This window comes from Pongo abelii, chromosome 9, assembly GCF_028885655.2.
Source record: "Pongo abelii isolate AG06213 chromosome 9, NHGRI_mPonAbe1-v2.0_pri, whole genome shotgun sequence".
Taxonomy (NCBI): Eukaryota; Metazoa; Chordata; class Mammalia; order Primates; family Hominidae; genus Pongo; species Pongo abelii.
This window is the reverse complement of record NC_071994.2, coordinates 92,056,820-92,079,154: the sequence shown is the minus strand read 5'-3', so window position 1 is coordinate 92,079,154 and position 22,335 is coordinate 92,056,820. Positions and strand designations below refer to the sequence as shown.

At 41.0% G+C, this 22,335-nt stretch overlaps 1 protein-coding gene and 1 pseudogene across 1 annotated transcript; one reads left to right on the top strand and one right to left on the bottom strand.

Annotated features, from left to right (window-relative positions):
* The first annotated feature begins 2,355 nt into the window (after positions 1–2,355).
* Positions 2,356–8,420, top strand: LOC100456493 (tripartite motif-containing protein 43B-like; annotated as a pseudogene).
* A 5,445-nt stretch (positions 8,421–13,865) lies between these two features.
* On the bottom strand, positions 13,866–18,824 carry LOC100459803 (cell adhesion molecule-related/down-regulated by oncogenes; the record flags this gene model as incomplete). The annotated part of the gene is given in 15 exon segments (XM_054525493.1): positions 13,866–14,194; positions 15,578–16,245; positions 16,247–16,340; positions 16,343–16,795; positions 16,798–17,064; positions 17,067–17,188; positions 17,190–17,246; positions 17,248–17,549; positions 17,551–17,885; positions 17,888–18,145; positions 18,148–18,418; positions 18,420–18,511; positions 18,514–18,562; positions 18,565–18,614; positions 18,617–18,824. Coding segments are annotated over 15 exon segments (3,555 nt in total), but the record flags the coding sequence as incomplete, so codon positions are not given.
* Positions 18,825–22,335: the final 3,511 nt, after the last annotated feature.

Genomic DNA, 22,335 nt, shown 5'->3' with positions numbered 1-22,335 from the left:
AAATAGCCAGCCATGGCAGTGGGCACCTGTAATCCCAGCTACTTGGGAGGCTGAGGTAGGAGAATTGCTTGAACCTGGGAGGCAGAGGTTGCAGTGAGCTGAGATCACTTCGCTGCACTCCAGCCTAGGCAAGTCAATAGAGCAAGACTCCCTCCAAAAAAAAAAAAAAAACTTCTGTTTTGAAAAGACTTAGTCATCATCTATGTTAACACCCCCCTATGCCCCCTGAAATGCAGTCAATTGAAAGAAAGGGGTTGGTCTTCAGAGATTTATATAAGGACACTTCAAGAGCCAAGCTCATTCTTCTCCAGAACCCACAGAGTGGCTTTGCAACTGGCCTTGGAGACTTCCAAATGCTACCAGCACTGCACCGTGAGGCTCTGATCTCTGAACTGAATTCATCTTATTTGACGGCAGGCTTCGGTGAGAACATAGACATTTTTCTGAGGTAAGTACACAATTTCCAGAGTAGGAGCTACTCTTAGGTTACAAACCAAAACAAACACAATTTGGGGACTTTAATTTATCTGCAAACTTGGATTTTTTTGAGATGAAATGATCTCATTTTCTGAGTTTTGAAAATGGCTCCATTTCTTTTTTGAAATTATTCTAAACATAATCCATAGGTTTACAAGGTCCATTTACTTAACCTATTTATAAATTAACATTTTTGTCATCTGTTTTGCTACATGTTCCTCAGATTAAGGTTATGATTAATTTTTTACTTAATGTATTTCTTAGTTATTTGTATAGATTGTAAGCATTTTGCAATAGTTTCCAAATATCTAGTAATTTTTTAATCTCTGTAGATTCTATAAATGGCTTAAGGGTATTGTACTTTATGTGTATAAATGTGTTACATTCTACTGTACTAGTGGTAATGTGCCTATGTTACAATGTATAGCTATATATAGGTAGAGAGTGCCTTGAGTGATTTGGGCAAACATTTTTTTTCTAAAAAATGGTAAAAGTCTCTTCACAGACCTCAGTCTGTCAAAGAAAGCAAAAAATGAGTATTTCTGCAGAAAAGTCTCACTGGCAATCATGCAGAAATATCAGAAATAGAGGGATCATATATTTATACAGTGTAGAAACCAGGATTTAGGTTTTTCATTTCTTTGTTTCTTTGTTTACTTTAGACAGGGCCACCCAGGCTGGAGTGCAGTGGTGGAAATAAGACTCACTATTGCCTCTGCTTCCCACTTCAAGCAATCCTTCAGCCTCATCTCCCGAAGTAGCTGGGACTACAGGCCTGGGCCATCGTGTTCGGCTATTATACATACATATATATTTATAGAGATAGGCCAACCTAGACATTTTGCCATGTCGCCAGTCTAGAAATCCTGAGCTCAAAAAACCCTGCCTGACTTGACCTCCCAAAATACTGGGATTACAGGCTTGAGCCACCTTGCCTGGCATAGGTTTTCTTTTTTCTTTTTTTTTTTCCTTCTTTGTTTTTTTTCAAATCATACATTTGATACTCTGACTTACTGTATAGTGCCTATTATTATTGCACAATACTTACTATTTTTCTGACTGTGTGAAAGAGTAATGATAATGCTTCCAAAGAGCTTAGAAAATATTTCTATCCTTTGTGTACTCCCCTACAGTTTATCAATCTTTTTGTGGTTTTAATTAACTGTCTTTTAAGGATGTTGTAATATTAACCAGTATATCCCCAAATTAATGACAGTCCATGAAGAGTAAACACACCAGAAAGTTTTTGTTGATTGAATTAACGTAGCAGCCTAGAAAAACAATGATTGTGTGTTTTACCTTGGAGAGCCTTTACCTCGATTTGTCTGTTTTACCTTGGAGAGTAAAGGCTAGCTTTTTCTGATTTGCATCTAAATATGAGTTCTGCTCTAACATTTTCAAGCAGGGTCCTTCTGGAAGAGTCAGGATGGATGGTTGTTACAGTTAAATAAAAAAGTGAGAGTAGAAGACCTTAGTTAGCTTGCCTTCTCTAAACCAATCACTGGCAATTAAGAGTGTCACTGATTTTCAGACCATTCAAGACTCAACCCTTGAGTTTACAGGTTGATGAAACCCTTGAAGCCCAAGCAATTTGGTGCACACTAACCCCTCAAAAAATTCAACATTCTTCTACGCAAGAAAATAGAGTTTGGAAAGCTGGCCATGTGTTGATTGCAGAACAGTTACGTTTTCCTAGAGAGGTACATATCTCTTAGTGCCTTGGTTTTCCATTTTTCCTATCTCTGTTATTGCAAATTAAAGCCTATTCTTCTCTAGAAAAAAGGGATTATTCAATCACAACCTGATTCAAACTTTGCTTGGATCTTTGTCTCTCCAAGGTAGAAGATTAAATCCTTGTCCTGTTCTTTCCTTAGAAATATGGACTCAGATTTCTCACATGCCTTCCAGAAGGAACTCACCTGTGTCATCTGCCTGAACTACCTGGTAGACCCTGTCACCATCTGCTGTGTGCACAGCTTCTATAGGCCCTGTCTCTGCCTTTCCTGGGAAGAAGCCCGAAGTCCTACCAACTGCCCTGCATGCAGGGAACCATCACAGAACAAGAACTTCAAAACCAATATTCTTCTGAAGAATTTAGTGACCATTGTGAGAAAAGCCAGTCTCTGGCAATTCCTGAGCTCTGAGAAACAAATATGTGGGACCAGAGGGAAACGAAGAAGATGTTCTGTGACATGGACAAGAGTCTGCTCTGTTTGCTGTGCTCCAACTCTCAGGAGCACGGGGCTCACAAACAGTATCCCATTGAAGAGGCACCTGGGGAACAACGGGTAAGAGATAGCTGTGCAATCACCTGAAAGCTGGAGGGAGGCAGAGATAAAGAGATTAAAAGGACAATGAGAATCATCATGGTGATTACTCCATTCTTTACTGAGTGCCAGCTGCTGTTCTAGGTACCAATGATGAAATTTTGAATAAAATATGCAACTCTACCTTCCTTCCTGGAGCTTAGACCGAAACAGAGCATGATTAAGTAAATGTCATTATTATTGACTCTACAGTTAAATGCTAAAGGCATTGAAAAGCCACCAAAACTACAAGTGCAAAGAAATGTATTTTGGAAATATATTTAATATTACTGGACAAACGAGTATTGGAATAGCACACTACAAAATCTGGGGGCTAGCATAGTGGGTTCTGAAGCAGGATGTTTCACTGAACATTAGCCGTGTTACAGGAAATCTTCACTCTTCAGTTCGCTAAACTGTTCTACATTATGAAACCTCAAACTGAAAAATATCAATTGAGGATGAGCACTGAAAAACTTGTGGTTTTTTCCCCTCACTTATATATTTACATATTATATCCCTTGCCTGCGTATACTACTCAGAGTATGGAATCTATGGTGTTTGACTTTCTGTTGTTCAACCTCGTAATTCTTTTGCAGGAGAAGCTTTTAAAGCAAATGAGGATTTTGTGGAAAAAATTCAAGAAAATCAGAGAAATCTAAATGAGGAGAGAAGAACAGCCTTCCTCTGGAGGGTAAGTATGACGCCGTGAGTCCTCATGACCAGCTTGAGACAGGCATGCTGACAACATTTATATTAGCTACTTGAGTTGAAATTCTCATATGCCAGATTTTGTCATGTGTTTATTCATAGGCTGGAAAACAACCAGACTATTCAGTATAATGATTGTTCATCTTTCCTGTAAATGCTTTTCAGATAAGTAAAAAATAAATCTAAATTCTGAAGGACAAGTGTGTGCTTAAAATTAATAAGTATTTCAGGCAGAGATTTCTGTATAAATGAATTATGTAATATTGATTAAATAGTATATAATTGAGAAATAAAGGCATTTAATGATGAATATGATGTTGTCCAGGGGCAAAAAAGTAGGTGGGAACAGTAATTTAAGAAATGTGCCTTTGCTGGTGAAATCTGATAGCAAAGGACCCAGATGATGCCAGCTCAAGTAGGAGAAAATGCAACATGATGAAAAGCTGAGGAGAAGGGACAACAAATGACTGGGGGAGTGAGAGAATAAGTATGTCAATATTGAGAGGAGAAACACAATGGAATGGAGATTCATGTTCTTAGAATGGCAGGGCAATACAGAGCCTGTGGCTTTTGAGGGAAGAAAGATAGGAGACAGAAAAGAGGTAGTCGGTTTGAGAGATGGGGGTTAAATTTTTTACTAAGATCCTTTTTGTGTGATGGCTTCTGATCCTCATTATAATATACTAACAACGTCTCTACTTAGAGTGATTGTTTAGGCTGTGAAGTACAAAGGTTTGAGACTACAAACTAATTGAGGAACAAAGATTATATATATTACTGATGACAGTTTAACAATCAATCATAAATTTTAGTTGTTTTCTAATGGTATCTCAGATTTCAGAGAACATATATTTAAACACTTATATCTAAAGGGCTTTTTTGCAGGTGTTCGGGAATTGATGAATTACATAAATTTCGAAGGAAGGTCTTGCTTAACTCATCATCCTGTTTGTAAAGGATGGAAAATAAAAGAAGGAATGAGGAGGATGAATTTGTGGGTTCTGTGACGTGGAAGTAGACCTGAGTATTTGGCCTACAAAATCTATGTCCCTAGAAAGTGATGTGGTTTTACGGTCACAGATGATCAGGAATGAGTATAGGAAGCTGCATCCAGTTCTCCAGAAAGAAGAAAAACAACATTTAGAGAGACTGAACAAGGAATACCAAGAGATTTTTCAGCAACTCCAGAGAAGTTGGATCAACATGGATCAAAAGGGTAAACACTCGAAAGACATGTATCAGGGACTAATGGAAATGTATCATAAACCAGATGTGGAGCTGCTCCAGGTGAGAACTGAGGGTGTCCCTTGAGACACTTTGTATTAGCTGACCTTTACATGTTTGCTTTCCATTGGGTACCAAAGACATTATTTCTTCATCTCCTGCATTGATGGTGAGAGTCATTCCCACTGGCTATAGAGATAAACTATAACTCCTAACCTAATCATGGAAAGAAAGCTTTATGGAATTGTGCAACGAGATTTCCATAGAACATTTTCTACCACAAGCTTCCTCCTCCAGCACATTTCATTCAAGCCCTGGAAGAAAAAAAATCATGTGAAAATTCTATTTTTGTTTCCACTGGATAATACAAAGAAATTAGGGAAAAACTAACATTTCCTTCTTCCTCCTTTTGGGAAGTCCTAGGTTTGAAATGCTCTTGATTTGAGCCACATTACCTTTTGGGGACTAGGCCTGAAAAAGACTACGTTGTAGACAGCTGCAGCAATGTGCAGTCACTACTCACACCTTTCTCTCTCACCCAAATTTAGGGTCCTGAATTTATCACAAATAGATTATGTCAATAGGTCTTACAGGTGTAAGTGTCAGAGATGAGAATATATTTTAAAAGTGTTGCAGTGATAGTATGTGGTAATTCTAAAGTTTTCAAAACCTAAAGAGCAGATTGGCAGAATAGCAACTTGTTTGTTTGTTTGTTTGTTTTGAGATGGAGTTGTCTTCTGTCATCCAGGCTGAAGTCCAGTGGCCCAATCTCAGCTAGCTGCAACTTCTGCCTCCCTGGTTGAAGCAATTCTCCTACCTCAGCCTCCCTAGTATCTGGGAATAAAGGTATGCACCACCACATACAGCTAATTTTTTTGTATTTTTAGTAGAGATGGGTTTTTGCCATGTTGTCCAGGCTAGTCTGGAACTCCTGACCTCAGGTGATCCACCCACCCTGGCTTCCTAAAGTGCTAGGATTACAGGTGTGAGCCACCTCACCCATCAAGAATAACAACTTTCGAAAGAAGTTATTTTTTCTCTCTCTCTCTCACTACAGGATTTGGGAGACATGGTGGCAAGGTATGTTACTGGCCATCAATGCAAGCTGGAGCACAAGGCATGCTATGAAAAACATCAAGCTCTTTCCAACAAAGTGAAAACATATTTTACTAACACAATAATGTGCCAGTGTGATTGTGTGTGTACTCATGTGTTTGTGTTGTATGTTGAATGTTACCTATGCTTTTTATCAGGAATTAACCTTTTCTTACTTTTCCAAGTGACTCAGGAGGTTATGTTTTGAAGAGTTCAATGCAGAAGTTGCTAGACTACAATTGCCTCTTTTTAGTATTCAGAATGATAATTAGAGATCAACTATTTGGTGGCAGATAGGGAGAGAGGCATTTATCTTTCAGCAGCAGTAGGTTAGAAATGGAGTGAAGAGTTAGAAAGATTCCCTAAGAGCCACAAACCCATCCTAGAATTGTGGAGGTACATTACAATATCAGAAGTGGGTTTGAATGAAGCACTTTCTGTTGGAATCTATTTCTGTAACACAGACATCAGAAACTTAATCAACTTAACCTACTCCCTTTGCAGGAGTGAGTCGTGCTGCAGCACATGCCACAGCCTGTGACTCCAGAGCTCACTACAGGGCCCATCACTGGACTGGTGGATAGGTTCAACTGCTTTCTAGGTGAGTGTCACCCTCTTGGTGGGATCCACATGCAATGCCTTCAATTCTGTTTTTCTACAGGCAGCTTTCCCAGTGTAATGATCTTTCATCTAGAAGAAAATAGTCTGTGAATAGGTATTTATATTTATAGTTTCACTATCATCAAACAGACAAAACTCAATAAAAGATGGTGGATTCAGCCATATAACAAATTTCATAGAAAAGTAAAACATGCAAAAGGGCTCTTTAGGATGTAGAACCATTCATGTATGGTTCAACCATGATACAATTTCATGTATACAATTATTACATGAAGTATACAGAACTGAATTAATTCAGGACATTTCAATTTCAAATTCCATGCAGTTAATGACTGATTTGAGTGACAGTGTTTTTTTGAATACATTTCAGGTGAAGTTTCATAGCATTTATAATTTTAATCATGTGCATTTTAATCAAATAACGCATACACGAGTAACTTATATAACAATGCAAAAACTGAGAATCTGTGAACAGTAAGAACGTGATTTGTTGGTTGATGAGGCCTGAGATAGAACTCCAGGATAGATCATGATAAATCCAGCAGATAAAAGATGTCTGTGCCTGAATCTGGCATGAAAGTCAGATAATTCTTGCAAGGAAGCTGCACTTTTCAGAAGGCACATTCAGATTTTCTCACTAAGAATGAAATGACTAGTTTAAGTGGCAAATTATAATATTTCTGTCAAAGTGATAACTTTTCTTTGGGCCTAAGGATGACTCCCCACCTCATCTCCTGTCCCAAGCCTCCTGCTCTGCCCTGACAGAGGAGAGACAATGATAGTTAATTTCATTGTTGTGGACTTGGCCGCAGTGCAAGAGCTTCCAGTTTTTCAGTTATGAAAGGTCGCTAACTAGACAGAGACATGACCTTCCTCCCCTTTATACATTTTGAGTTTATAGAAATTGTGATCATTGAAGTTTAGCCATTTACTTGTGCAGATATCCTAACACCCTTTGATTCCAACATTTTTTCCAGACAGAAGTTTGTTTCTAATCTTGACCTGTGTTTTCTAGTGAGAATCTCTTTCTTATCTGAACATAAGAATTTATAAACTGCTTTTCACTGGAACATTCTCTTTTTTTTTACAGTGGAAATTTCCTTCACTTGGGAAGTAACCAATTACAATATCAGGCTGTTTGAGGATGTGAGAAGTTTGATGTTTAGACCTGAATCTTTGTATTCTCACAGATCTGACTATTTTGCTGCATGGGGAGCCTGGGTCTTCTCCTCTGGCAAACACTACTGGGAGCTGGGTGTGGACAACTCTTGGGACTGGGCTCTGGGAATCTGTCAGGACTCCTCAATAAGGAAGAATAACACAATGGTTCAATCTAAGGATGTATTTCTTCTTTTATGTGCCTGCTGTCCTGACCCATATTTCCAGGGATAACCTGGCATATGTAGACACTATATAAAGCCCACATTCATTAGAAGTTTGTAACACTATGTTTTCATGTGACTGTTTTCTTGTTCCTGCAATGCGTATTTCCTGGGATAATAAAAGAACCACTTGGTACATTCCCCTTGTTTGAAGTTCTGAGACAGCTACTCTTTGGTTCTGATGATCTCAACATTGCCCCAACTCCAACAAAATCTAAGTGTTTTCTTGATGGCAAGCCCTGCCATTCACTTTTGGAAGATATTACTGGGAGGTGGATGTTGGGAAGTGTTGGAACTTGGCTGTTGGATTTCACAACAATTCTTGGACAATGAGAAATGACATGCTGGTTAACTCTAAGAAAATTTTTCTACTTTTTTGTATCAAGAAGGCTACTGGTGTCATCTCAAGACCTCTTCCCCACTATTATCTCAGTATACAGAAAGGCCTCTAGGCCAGATGGGAGTGTTTCAAGATTATGAATGTGGCATGGTAAGCTTTGTTAATGTGGCCAACACTTTTCTCATCTGTAGCCTCTCTGGTTCTTTCCCTTACCCTCTTACAACTTTGCTTTGCTTTGCTTTGCACTCACAGAATCAGAGATAGGTCAGTAACATGACTAAAGGTATCAGAAACACCAACTTCTGATAATGCTAACCTATTGACTACTTGATATTCTTTATCTTTTTCTATGAAACTTTGTACCATTTTTAAAAGTGTGGAGGTATACATTTGTTTTGATTTTCATTAAACTACTCTCTCCTAGAATACTGCGCATGTCTTTTCTTTTATGCTGTATCTTTTCTTTCCCTTGATTTTCAAGCCAGCCCAGGTAAATTAATACCTGAGTGTGTTTATCCAAACTGATGGGTTAATGCAAGAGCACAGGTTTCTTCCCCCTGAACTGGAATTTTCTTTGCTCTGTTCCATATCTGCTAAGTCCCATTTCATCAAGTGTAAGTTCCAGCCTTTCTTCAGGGAATTCTTTCTTTAGCTCCTGGACTAGATTAGGCTGTTTGTTTTAAAGACTCAGAAAACCTTATACTTTTCTTTGTAAAACTCACAGTGTAATAGCAGGCATCTTTTCTGCTTCTCAAATTACAAGAAAAGGATTCTGTTTGTACTACACACAGGTATATTCCAAGAAAGTACACAATGCTTAAAATATAACTGATATTCATTAATTGTCTGTTTGAATAAAAGAATATATGCACAAAATAATTGATAAAAACATATGACACATCTCTTTAAAAGGCTACCAAATTTACCCCTGTATTCCTATTGATTTTGGCTACTGAATGTAACCAAAATCAACAGGGATACTGAGAAATATTATTTAATAAAGTTATAAATTGGACTGCTTATCAAATTGATAGGCTCAGTCAATTTTCTTTAGCTATGGAACAAACTATTGATGGACACAGATCTTAAGAGAGTGACAATGATACAGATAAAAGGACCGAAAACCTGTAAGATTTTAGTAATTTCACCAATGGCATCCTATAGACAGTTACCTGGAAACATGTCATTACCAGAATAGAAAGTAAGACTCACTTTTTGCTTCAGAAAATACAGAATACTCAGAAGCCTCATTACATTTTAATCAAACTCCAAATTTATTTAGGTCTTTGAAGTTTTTAAAACTCATGTGCAGTAAAATATCCTTATTATCAGAAATACCTATATTTTGATCATGTTAATTTTGTATGAAGCCTTTCCTTAAGTATCGACTGGAAATTGGTTCCAGGACTCCCCACAGATACCAGAATCCTTACATGCTAATAATCCTCATATGTCCTTACATAAGATGGGGAAGTATTTGCATGCAGCCAAAGCACATCCTCCAGTGTACTTCAATTATCTCTAGATTACTTAAAATACTTAATGCAATGTAATCGCTATGTAAGTAGTTGTTACACTGTATTATTTAGGGAATAATGATGAGCAAAAAAAGTCTGCACCTGTTCAGTGAAAAGGTAAGCATTCCATTTTTTTCCTGAAATTTTTTAATCCATGATGAGTTGAATCCATGAGTGCAGAACCCATTCATATGGAGTTCCAACTTTATATCAAATATCATATTTAATATTGTATTTTCTAGTATTTAATTTAATTACTGGCAATATGGCACACAACAAACATATCAAAAGTTTCTGATATGTGCTTTTTGAATTTATTTAAAGCAATCCAGGCATGCCTCCTTTAATGAGGATTGCTGAGAACAACATCTAAAAAAGACTGACTCCATTTATAAGGAGTAACTCTGATGCAAAAGTTTAATGACAGATGGCTTGCATAATGAGTTATTTCAATGATAGGAGTAATGCAAACATATAATTCTGTAGTCATTTATATTTTAATAGCATTAAACTGTTTTAACCATCCTCATCTTGAATATCATCTCATTGTATATTAGAATACTACTACTAGAGCAATAAAGAAGAATGGATAAATATGGTCAGCTTTTTGCTTTTGTTTTGTTTTGTTTTTGAGACAGGCTCTCACTCTGTCACCCAGGTTAGAGTGCACTGGTGAGATGACGGCTCACTGCAGCCTCGACCTCCCCAGATCAAGCAATCCTCCAACCTCAGCCTCCCAAATAGCTAGACTGCAGCCTGAACTGTCATGCCTGAGTAATTTTGTTGTTGCTGTTGTTGGAGAGAGAGGGTCTCACCCTGTTACCCAGGCTTCTCTCAAGCTCCTAGCTCAAGTCATCCTCCCACCTCAGCCTCTAACAGTGCTGGGACTATAGGCATAAACCACTATGCCAGGCCTAAATAGAGCCAATTCCACTGAGGTTTAAATTATTTGTGTTCCACTCTCTTTCATTATAAGAATAATCTGTGTCTTAAAATGTGTTCTTGAACATGAATTACTTTATGATTGCCCCTTCATAAGAATAGTTCCTAATGTTTAAGTATAATTCACAAAAATATGAAAATTCCTTCATAAAAATGACTGGAATTAATAAAAGGAATACTAGATACAGGCAGTGGCTAATCAAATTTTAAGTGAATTATCTTATTCTGTCCTACAATTACAAGAGAAAGTGATCCTCCCACCTCAGCCTCTCAAAGTACTGGGAATTATAGGCATGAGCCACCATGCCTGGCATAAATATGGCCAATAATTTAAACTTCAGTTTACTTGGCTGTTCTTCTAAGTTTATGAGAGAAATATGCTTCTCTTATAATTGTGAGGACTGGATGAGATAATGCACATACAACCTCCACTGATAGGGTAGAATCTCCACCCCGGAACAGCAGGTCTAGGGTTGCTATGCCCAAGTTTCCCACTGGCTGTATCTTCCGTCCCTCAAGGGATAAGACAAAACACCGGGGGACACCATCCCCCTACCTACCCCAGCACAGACTTCTAGAGCCTGTGTGAGTGCTAGAGAAGCCACTGTCAACTCCTATACAGTGATGCAGAGATTCATCTAGGAGGACTGACAAGCCAGAAAAACTGAGAGCTTTGCTCAATGCCTCACAGTAATGACAGATTTTGAATCGGTCATGAAAAGGTACACTCCCAAGGGCATTGTCAAAAACAATGGAGACCTTGGTTAGGAACATTAAAGAGGAGCTTGGAATCTTTAGCATGCTTTGTAGCAACAGATAAACTTCTGGCAGCCAGCCAGAAGTCTACCAGAGAAAACCAGGCAAAGAGAAAGCCAAGAAAAAGTGTCTTAGGATCTCTAATTTCTGGAGATCTGGAAGGCTGTGTATCTGTGCTAGCCTGCACCGGCTCAAGAGCAATCACGGTGGAATGTGGACAAATTTGTAAGCACTCCCCAAGCTAACCACTGATTCATCAATAAAGAGCCTTTAGCCCTACTGGCTGAAGAGCTAAAACACAAATTCTGAGTGAACACTGGGTGAACAATAAATTATTCTGTTCCAGGGAGTGATTCCTAGAAGCTAGACTTAAAAATAAAATCACAATCATCTCCGGTGATCTGGAAGACTGACCATGCAGTGTCATCGCAGTCACCAGAGAGAGGATCTCTGAGCTGTTAGTCCACTGAATGTGGGACATAATTGTCAACTTCCTGATCTGTGAAAACAGTCTCTGAGCCACACAAACATTGAATGGTAAAGGATAAAAATCTAACTAACTAGGAAGGCTTAGCCACAACTTTTGAAATACAGATTTAGGTAGAAATAGAGATAAATAGATAAAAAGATTGCTGAGTTTCATGTTTAGCTGAATTCATAGTAAATATTTATCATCATGAATATGCTCATCTCAGAAGCCAAAAGCATACCTACTCTCAGATGAAGGTTGCATATATATATACATATATATGTGTGTGCATATATATGATATATATCTACATTATAAAGCAGTCACTCATATGTATATTTTTCAATTAGTAAGCTAATTTTCCAAGCAGTATTTTTCATGTATATATATAGTCCCAGCACTTTACGAGGCTGAGGTGGGAGGATCACTTGAGCCCAGAGTTGGAGAGAAGCCTGGGCAACAGGGTGAGACCCTGTCTCTCCAACAACAGCAACAATAAAATTACTCAGGAATGACAGCTCAGCCTGTATCCAGCTATTTGGGAGGCTGAGGTTGGAGGACTGCTTCATCTGGGGAGGTTGACCCTGCAGTGAGGCGGGATCTTACCACTGCACTCCAACCTGGGTGACACAGTGAGAGCCCACCTAAAAACAAAACTAAACTAAACAAAAACAAAAAGCTGACTGTATTTATCCATTCTTCCTTATTGCTCTAATAGCTGTATTCTAATATACAATGAGACTATATAAAAGATGAGGATGGTTAAAAGAGCATAATGCTATTAAAATATAAATGACTATAGAATTGTTATGTTCCCATTACCCTTGTCATTGGCATACGGATCCTGTCAGCTTGGTAGTCAGCATAGTACCCAATAGGTAGCTTTTAAAAAAATATCATGATCATTTATAAATGTGGAGAAGATCCTTCCAAAGGCAGCTTCAATGTCCTTGTCACGCAGAGGCAGCAGTGGTCAGGAGCTCTGCTCACCAATGCTTTTGGTGCCTGTTTAAAAGGAAGACATTCTGGAAAAAAAAGTCTGGAAACTTCATAAAATAAACAACAACAACAACAACAAACACCTTTTCTTCCAAAATAAGTATTTTCTGACACTCACACCTTCAGGCTGTTGCCCCTGTTGGAAGTGAGAGAATGACTAGTTTCTGGCAGTGTGACACCACGAGCATGCTCCTAGGCTAATGGAGCAGATGGAAGAGCTCCCTCCAAGAGAGGCTCCCCGCAGCCCTCCCCTTTTTTCTGCTGAAAATGTGTATCTTTCTTTGCAAGCCACAACTTAAAGTCTTATTTTGTTCCTACTCTTAGAAACAGTCAAAAAGAGCCCCATACCGGGCCATTTTATGAATCGAGGTAATTTTAAAGCAGAGGGATAGTAAAGCATTATTTGTCTCTCTGGCCTTGGTTCCTTTTCCGCATACTGCAATCATTCAACTACATCTTACACTCTACCATGTCCACGACACTGCTTATGACTGGTGACTAGAAGACTGAACATCACTTGTGCCCGCGTGCAGATAGGGAGAATGTTGTCTGGTCACATTACCACTTTAGTGGAAGGCACTCTTTCAAAATTCATCAGCCAGGTCTTCTATTATAAACACTGGGTCAAAACCGTGGTTGACTTCAAAATGTTCTCAGAAAGTTTGATAATACACTATTAAAAGACGGTTTTCCATCTGAAAACCTGACTGGTGGCAACCTTCAATTGGCCCCTGCATTTCCTCTAAGCTGAAGCATCCAAGAGATGGAATCGTTTGCATGAGGAGTTCTTATTGCCACTACAGTTGTTAGAAAATATGGAATGATCCCTCTGCCCTCCAGGTGATTGAAAGCTACGCAAAACAAGGGTGTTTCTTACTGAGAGCAAGGAAGCAATGGGTAAGAAAACTTTTAAGGCATATATAATACAAAAGGGCACACATTTTTAAGACACATTCACATGACATTATACTGCAAAAAAAATAAAGAATGATTTTCTCTGATTTGAATTAAGATCCTTCACACAGTTCACTCCCAGGCCTGTTTTGTGCAGTTGGTTACAGGCTTGAAGTTAGAAGATGACTGGTTGTTTGCACATCCTCCGGTTTCCTGTGGCTGCTGGAGGACCACTGAGGGGCCATCCAAAGGAACACCAGGCGGAGGCCATGTTGTCTTTTCAGCACCGTCCTCTGAGATAGGTGGCAAAATAAGAGGATTCCAACGTAAATTCTTGCTGTCTGTTTCTGAATAGACACAGCTGTCTTCTCTGCTGAACTCTTCTGGATTTTCTGTGCGATAACAGCTGACATCGTTTCTATTATCCTGACAGCACTTTTTTCCTCCTCTGTAATAACACACTTTGCGGATGAACCAAAATCACCAAAAACTGCCACGGATACTGTTAGGGGGCCACTCAAAATAATACCAACGCTATTGTTGGCAAGGGATTGGTAGAAACCCAAAAGAGAGGAGTTAAGAGAAAGATTTGTCAAAGTCCCCTGATGAATCTTTATATGTTCCATGTTTCCATCCTACACTTTTCCATTATGCAACCGTGAGCTATGAGTGGCCACAGGTTTGGCAGAACAATGTAGTTCTACAGGTCCACCACTTTTCTGGACGGTAGAGAGCGGCTCAGAAGTAAAATAAGGTGCCAAGTCTGAACTCATGGAAGAGCAGAGAATCACGACGGTAACATACAGCAGTGTCCATGTGGGTCCAAGATTCACCTGCAGAGCGCCAGATTACAGAAGCAGGCAAGGCAGGCTTCCAGAGCAAAACCCGGGCCTTGGTTCCCTTTCCAAGGTACTACAATTCAGGGTAATCAGACGCATTCCTTAACCTTGACTCCTTCCTGCTTACTAAAGACTTTGATCAGTCTTCATGCTGTCCACAGGGAGTCTCCAAAACTCAGAGTAACAGTCGGCTTACATCCTCAGTGATTCAAGTCTGCAAGGTGTATATGATTGTGCTTCGGGGGGAAAGCAGAGAAGCCACTTTCTGTACTTACAAGGGAGTTCACTTCAGTGCTATAAACATCACCGCAGGCCTGCTTGTAATAAAGTCCAGACTAGCAATCTGCCTTTGGGTTGAGCTGTTCTCCTACAAGATAAGCTGTTAAGTCATGCCTTCATTTTAGATCTCTCCGCTCTGCAGGCTAAGCATCCAGAGATCCTGTGGGGCAGCCGGCTGGGAAAGCCACCCTCAGGTCCTTCCCTCTGATGCCACGGCGGCTACTATGGAGGTGGCTATGGTGGCAGCGGCTGCGATCCCAAGGGGCCCCTCCACGCACCACGCAGGGCAGAGGAGGACGCGGTGTCTTGCAGGCCAGGACGCAGGCGCTGGGTAGGTCAGGCGGCCGCTGGGTCCTGGTTCTTCTGGCACCTTGACTCTGGAGCCCGGCATCAGGGCTCAGGGCAGGGGACCTGGGGCACGCCCCCGCGGCAGCGCTCCTCCAGGCGGAGGGGAGTCAACATTTAACCGGGCGGGTTCAGGGCTGCCCGGAGCATGCCAGGAGCAAAAGGAGGGATCCTGTGAGAGACAAGCGAGGCCAGCTGTAGAGGCCGCCTCCAATAAGTAGTTTTTTAAATCCATCTCTCTCCCTCCACTCACAAGTAGACCACAGAGTCTATTTTGCCCATACCGATGTCTCTGTGTTCAATGCTTAGCTCCCAATAATAAGTGAGAACATAACAGCATTTAATTTTCTGATCCTGCGTTAATTTGCTTAGGATTACAACCTCCAGCTCCATTCCCATTTCTGTAAGAGTCGGTGTGCCCAGAGGAAAGTCCTCCATTTAAGCTCCCATTCACAATTACACTGACTCCATTGAGAACCTTATGGTGAAGGTGGGAACAGCCACTGCTGAGACCGCCATGGCTCAGTAAGCCTCCATGAACACTTCCATTTATCTCATTTGCTCCTGAGAGAGTGCTGTATTACATCACCTGCCCATTAATATCTGATCCTTGATAGAGGTATCCCGGAGGGTCATATTTCTGTATGATATTCTTCTGGCGATTCTTCCACAGGCATATTTCAATGAAAACCATAAGAATGAGGCCCAAGACACCCAGCACCCAGCCAAGGATCAGATATAACAGGTCACTGCTTCTGTCAGGGCTGGTTGCTGGCCTCACATTTCCTTCACTTCCTGAGGAATTCAGAGGGGTACTCAAGCCTTTCGGTTACTCAGAAGCTCCAGGAACACATTTGACTTTAGTCTCGCAGATCATCACACTGCTAAACTCACTTTCTTCTCCTTCACTGAAGCACTGCACTTTAATGCCATAGGAAGTTTCTGACAGCAGATGGCCAATCATGTGCCACTCCTTTGAACCTTCTGTAACATCCCTCTTATAAACTTTTTCATTGTCGTTATCTGTGGGTCGGTAATAGATATAAAAGAATGGAAGTGTTATTTTTATTTCACGGAATGTATGTCCACTTTAGCACAATCTGAGTAACGCTGACGGCCTCTGTGTATACAATGTGAGGTCCATTATTGGACAGTTGGAACAAAGTTTGGGGAACCCAGTCACCTGATACGGATGAGATGCTGAACTCTGAAAACTCTCTTCATAATGGTTGATAGCAATGACCCTAAATTTGTATGTTGAACCTGGTTCTATACTACAAACTTCCACAGAAATTTTGGAAGGAAGGACATCTTCAGCTGTCACCAGCCAGTCACTGGTCCTCATCCATTTATATTTGACCTTGAAGGCAGCGATTGAAGAATTCCCATTTGCCCAAGGAATTCAAGTGACACAGACCAACGTCTCTGATGCAGTGGAGATAATCAGGTGATCTGGTGCTTCTGGAGCGCCACTGTGCCTAGACGAATCTGTAAGCACCACTCCAAAATTGTTGTTTGAAGCTTCTGAAACAACACGATACTCGGGGGTGCCTGTGGATTGAGAGGATGCCTGGGTGTTTTTGGATGGTGCTGTTTTTCTTTGCTGGTTCAAAAGGTAAAAATGGCAGGTGGGTTTTCACTTGCAGCACTTCTTGCTACCATCGAGAGTTCATAAGGGCTAGATGGCTCCATTTCAGCTAAATGAAGCTCCCTTTCACCTCCTGGGATCCAAACCCTGTGCCAACTTCCCACCACACCAACTTCATACTCCAGATTTTGATACTTCACAAAGTAGGCATTGATGGGCAGTCCACTTCCCTTGCCTGCCCTCCACACCAGGTTGTATGTATCTGCTATGGGGGTCTGTAGGGTTTCAATTTGATGGGGACCTCAGGAACAGAGATGCCACCAGCATTTTTCTCTGATGGTGATTCCACTGCACTGGGATGTACTTTCTCTGGAAATGAGCTTAAGAATCCACTTTCTGAACCACCTCTTATTTTTTTCATTATTCTGAGTAACATCAAAAAGTGTGACTGTTTCTGCTTTTGTTTGTTTCAAAAGGAACAACCATGAGAGGTGGTTCTGCCTGGCTGGTACCATGTTCATTTATAGCTTCACAGATGTATTTCTCCACATGCTCCTGCATCACAGCCTGAGTATGGAGAGAGCTCAAGCCAGCTTGGGACATGATGAAATAGACAGGCTCTAGGTCCAAGATTCCAGGTCTTGAGAAGTGTGACTTTTGGGATTTAGATCTAAGGACTTAAGACAGATGGCTGGTTATCAATCCGTGGATGTCATACCAACAAATGACCGGACCCAGCAGCCTGGTAGCATTGCAGGACAGAGTAAACAAAGTCTCCATCTACCACTTTTATGCTTGCTGGTGCCATAATTATAACTTGCTTGAATCCATGGCCTTTTCCTATTTCAAGTCTTCCAGTAGACTGCATACATCCAGCCTCATTATCTCCTAAACACTGATGTAGCCTAGTATCTTGCATAATAACCCCACTGAATTTCAGTTAGTTTCCTGCAGTTCGATGTCTTGAGGAAGGATGATTAGGCTGTGCATTATGAAACCAGTTATGGCTGGCAGCTGGGTTCCTACAAACATCAGAGATAAAGTGTACTGTGGAAAAGAGAGACACTATCTGATCCTGTAGTCCCTTAGAGTAGGAGCCTGTTCAAGTACATTAATCACGTATGCCACATATTTTACATCTCCAGAGTTGTTTCCCACCATGCAGGAATCGTTTCCAGAGTCCACTGGGTCAATGCTATCTATGGCAAGATGAGAATACAACCTTCTCCAGTTTCTTCCCGGGGCAATATCCTGCCTGTTCTTTAGTCAACACACTTGAGGAGCCAGGACCCCACTAAACATACACTCCAAAGGTGCAGGGCTATGTGAATGAACAGCTAACACCTGTGAACGAGCAGGGGAAGAATGCCAAAATCATCTGAAGAAAGGTGACTCACAAGGAGCTTTTGGCCAATGGGTTCAACTTTTAATTCATGTGTGGCCAGATTATAAGCTGCACATTCGTGTGATCCCTTGTCCTCTAAGGATACATTCAAAATCTAAAGATGTTCTCGTGGAGGGATTAAGTAATTCTTCGTGGAAGGCTTCAACCACTTCCACTGGATTTTAGCACACACCTCAGCTTTGGGGTTACTCTCTGGTACCCTGCAGCCAATGAAGCTGGCACCTTTATTATTTTGCTGTAATAAAATGCTTTGTGGATGAATCAAAGTCACCAACAACTGCTGTGGATACTGTTACAGGGCCACGTACGACAACATTGACCTATTGTTGAAAATGCATTGGTAGTAACCCAAAGGGGAGGAGTTAAGAGAAAAAAAATTGTCAAAGTCCCCTGATGAATCTTAATATATTCCATGTTTCTATTCTATTTTTTCCATTATGCGACCTTGAGATGTGAGTGGTGGCAGGTTTAGCAGAACAATATAATTCTACAGGTCCACTAAGTTTCTGGACAGCAGAGGGTAGCTCAGAAGTGAAATAAGGTGCCACGTCTGAACTCCCAACAGAGCAGAGAATCATCAGAGTAACAGACGGTGGTGTCCATAAAGGGCCAAGATCTGGATGCAGAGCACCAGATTACAGAAGCAGGCAGGACAGGCTTGGTTCATTTTCCAAAATACTGTAGTTCAGGGTAAGCAAACACATTCTTTAACCTTGACTCCTTCCTGCTTACTAAAGACTTTGATCAGGGACAGTCTTCATGCTGTCCACAGGGTGTCTCCCAAAATGAGAGTAACAGCTGGCGTACATCTTCAGTGATTCAAGTCTGCAAGGTGAATACATTTGTGCTTGGGAGGGAAAGCAGAGAAGCCACTTTCTGTTCTTAGCCTGGAACTCACTCCAGTGCTAAAAGCACATCATAGCAGTTCTGCTTGCAATAAAGTCCAAACTAACAATCTGCCTTTGGGTTGAGCTTTTCTCTTACAAAATAAGCTGTTAAGTCATGCCTTGATTTTAGGTCTCTCCACGGGGTGGGCTAAGCATCTAGAGCTCCTGTGTGGCAGCCAGCTGGGAAAGCCACCCCTGTGTCATGCCCTCCGGCGTGAGGCAGCGGCTGCGGTGGCGGCTGTGATCTGAAGCGGCCCCTTCAGGCCCGGCACAGGGCAGAGGAGGGTGTGGTGCCTCGCACGCCAGGGCAGAGGCGCTGGGTAGGGCGAGCGGGCCGCGAAGTCCCAGGTCTCCTTGCACTGTGTGGCCTCAACCAGGAACCAGCGCTCAGGGGAGGGTAACTGGGTTGGGGGTGGGGTGCGGAGGGACAGGACCCATCCCTGTGGCAATGCTACTCTAAATGGAGGCCTACCTACAGGTAAGCAGGTGGTCACAAAGCCCAACAGGAGCAGGAGAGGAGCAGGAGGAGGATGGATCCCAGAGAGAGACAGGCAAGGCAGGCTGTAGAGACCGCCCCCAGTCGGTATTTTTTTAACCCATCCCTCTCCCGCCACCCTCAAGCAGTCCACAGAGTCTATTTTTCCCATATTGATGTCTATGTATGTTCAACATTTAGCTCCCCCATGTAAGTGAGAACATACAGCATTTGGCTTTCTATCCTGCAAGAATTTGCTTAGGATTAAGGCCTTCAGCTCCACCCACGTTGTTGTAAAGGATGTGATTTCATTCTTTTTATGGCTGTGTAGTATTCCGTGGTGTATATGTACCATATTTTATTTATACAGTCTACCATTGATGGACTCCTGGGTTGATTATGTCTTTGCTATTTTGAATAGTGCAGCCATGAACATAGGAGAGTATGTGTCTTTTTGGTAGAACGATGTATTTTCTTTTGAGTATGTACTCAGTAATGAGATAATTGTATCAAAAGGTAGGTCCGTGTTAAGTTCTTTGAGACATCTCCAGACTGTTCTCCATAGTGGGTGCACTAATTTACATTTCTTGCTCTATCTTTAGTTCACACAATGTCTACTAGGCTCAGCTCAGGGCTGCAGCCCTGACTGCAGCAGGTGCTGGGGCTTCCCTAAGTAGATACTGTGCACAGGTAAAGAGAGTGCTCAGATCCCAGGGTTGTGAGAAGAGAAGCAGAGGAAGGAGTTAAGGAGAGGGCCACGTTTGGATGCCCTGAGGAAGGATGACAGGCAGATGTAAGGAAGGTGGTACTGTGCTAGTCACTGGTGACATCCTCCTAGTTCCAAAATCTCCTGGAAAGCAGGAAGCCTCACAATTCCCAAGCATGCTGCAGTTCTGGAGGGCACAGGACTACTATTCTTCCCAGCTTGACTCTCTTTTGTCCCAATAAACATGGGACTCTGAAGCCAGGAGTCAGAATGAATTATCTTCCACCCACACAACGTTTAAACCTTTGATTTAGGATTGAATCACACACACACACACACATGCGCAGGCACACACATGCATCTGTCTCTGTAATAAAACATCCTTAGCTAATGCTAGACAGATCTGTGATCTGTGATTATCTCTACCCTTTTGGGCAACAAGAATAGTGAATTGATTGACAAAATTGATTGACTCCTGGAAAGTAGTGTAAAAATGTGATATACATGTAATGCACATGGTGTACTCCCCCTGTGACATTAGCAGCAACATTCCCCTAGAATATTACAAATAATATCAGAGGGGGTGTACACACATAATGTACATACCTTGTAAAATTAGGAGTAGCATCTCCCTAAGATATTATCAATGGTATCACAGTATGTGTACACACATGACTTATACCCCATGTGACGTTAGGAGTTACGTCCTTCTAGTATGTTAGGAATAATACCACAAAGTTGTTCACACATGGATAACGGCATACGTAACATCAGGATTAACATGCCTCGAAAATATTACAGATAACATCACATGGGGTGTGCACACATAACGTACATGCCCTGTGACGTTAGGAGTACATTTCCCTGACACATTACGAGTAATATCAGAGAGTGTACACCTTCTGTGACATTTGGAGTAATGTCCCCTGAATAATACGAATAATATCACAGGGTGTAAATCCCCTGTGACCTGAGGAGTAACATCTTTCTTGGATAATGCAAATAATATCACAAAATGTACATCCCCTGTGACATTAGGAGTAACATCCACCTAGGATATTATGAATAATATCACAGGAAGTTTACCTCGTGTGACAGTAGGAGTAACCTGCCCCAAGGATATGAGGAACAAATACAGAGGATGTACATGTATTGTGACATTAGCAGTAACATCCATTTAAGATATTTTGAAAATTATCACATTGTGAACACCCACTGTGATATGAGGAGTAACGTCCCCCTACAATATTGGGAACAATATCACACGGTGTACATTCCCTGTGACATTAGAGGTAACATTTCTTTAGGATATTATGAATAATATTACAAGATGTACAGCCCCTGTGATATTAGGAGTAACATTTCCATAAAATATTACCAATAATATCACTGTGTGTACACCACGGGTGACATTAGGAGTAACAGCCCCCAAAACTATTAGGAATAACTTCACAGGGTGTACACCCTCTGCGATGTCAGGAGTAACATCTTTCTAAAATATTACGAATAATATCGCAAAAGGTACACCCCCTGTGACATTAGAAGTAACATCCACCTAGGATGTTATGAATAATATCACAGGGAGTACGCCCCCCGTGACATAAGAAGTAACATCGCCCGAGGATATAAGAAATAATATCAGATTGTGTACACGCATTGTGACATCAGTAGTAACATCCCTTTAGGATATTATGAATATTATCAGAGTGTGAACACCTTCTGTGACATTAGGAGTAACATCACCCTACAATATTGGCAATAATACCACACGGTATACACCGCCTGTGACATTAGGGGTAACATTTCTTTAGGATATCACGAATAATATGACAGGGTGTACAGCCCCTGTGATATTAGGAGTAACACATCCAAAAAACCTTACAAATAATGTCACTGTTTCCACACCACGTGTGACATTAGGAGTAACATCCCCTGAAACTATTATGAATAACTTCACAGATTGTACACCCTCTGTGATATTAGGAGTCAACATCTTCCTAGAATGTGAAGAATAACATCACAGGATGTACACCCCCTTGACATGAGGAGTAACATCACTCTAGGATATTACGAATAAT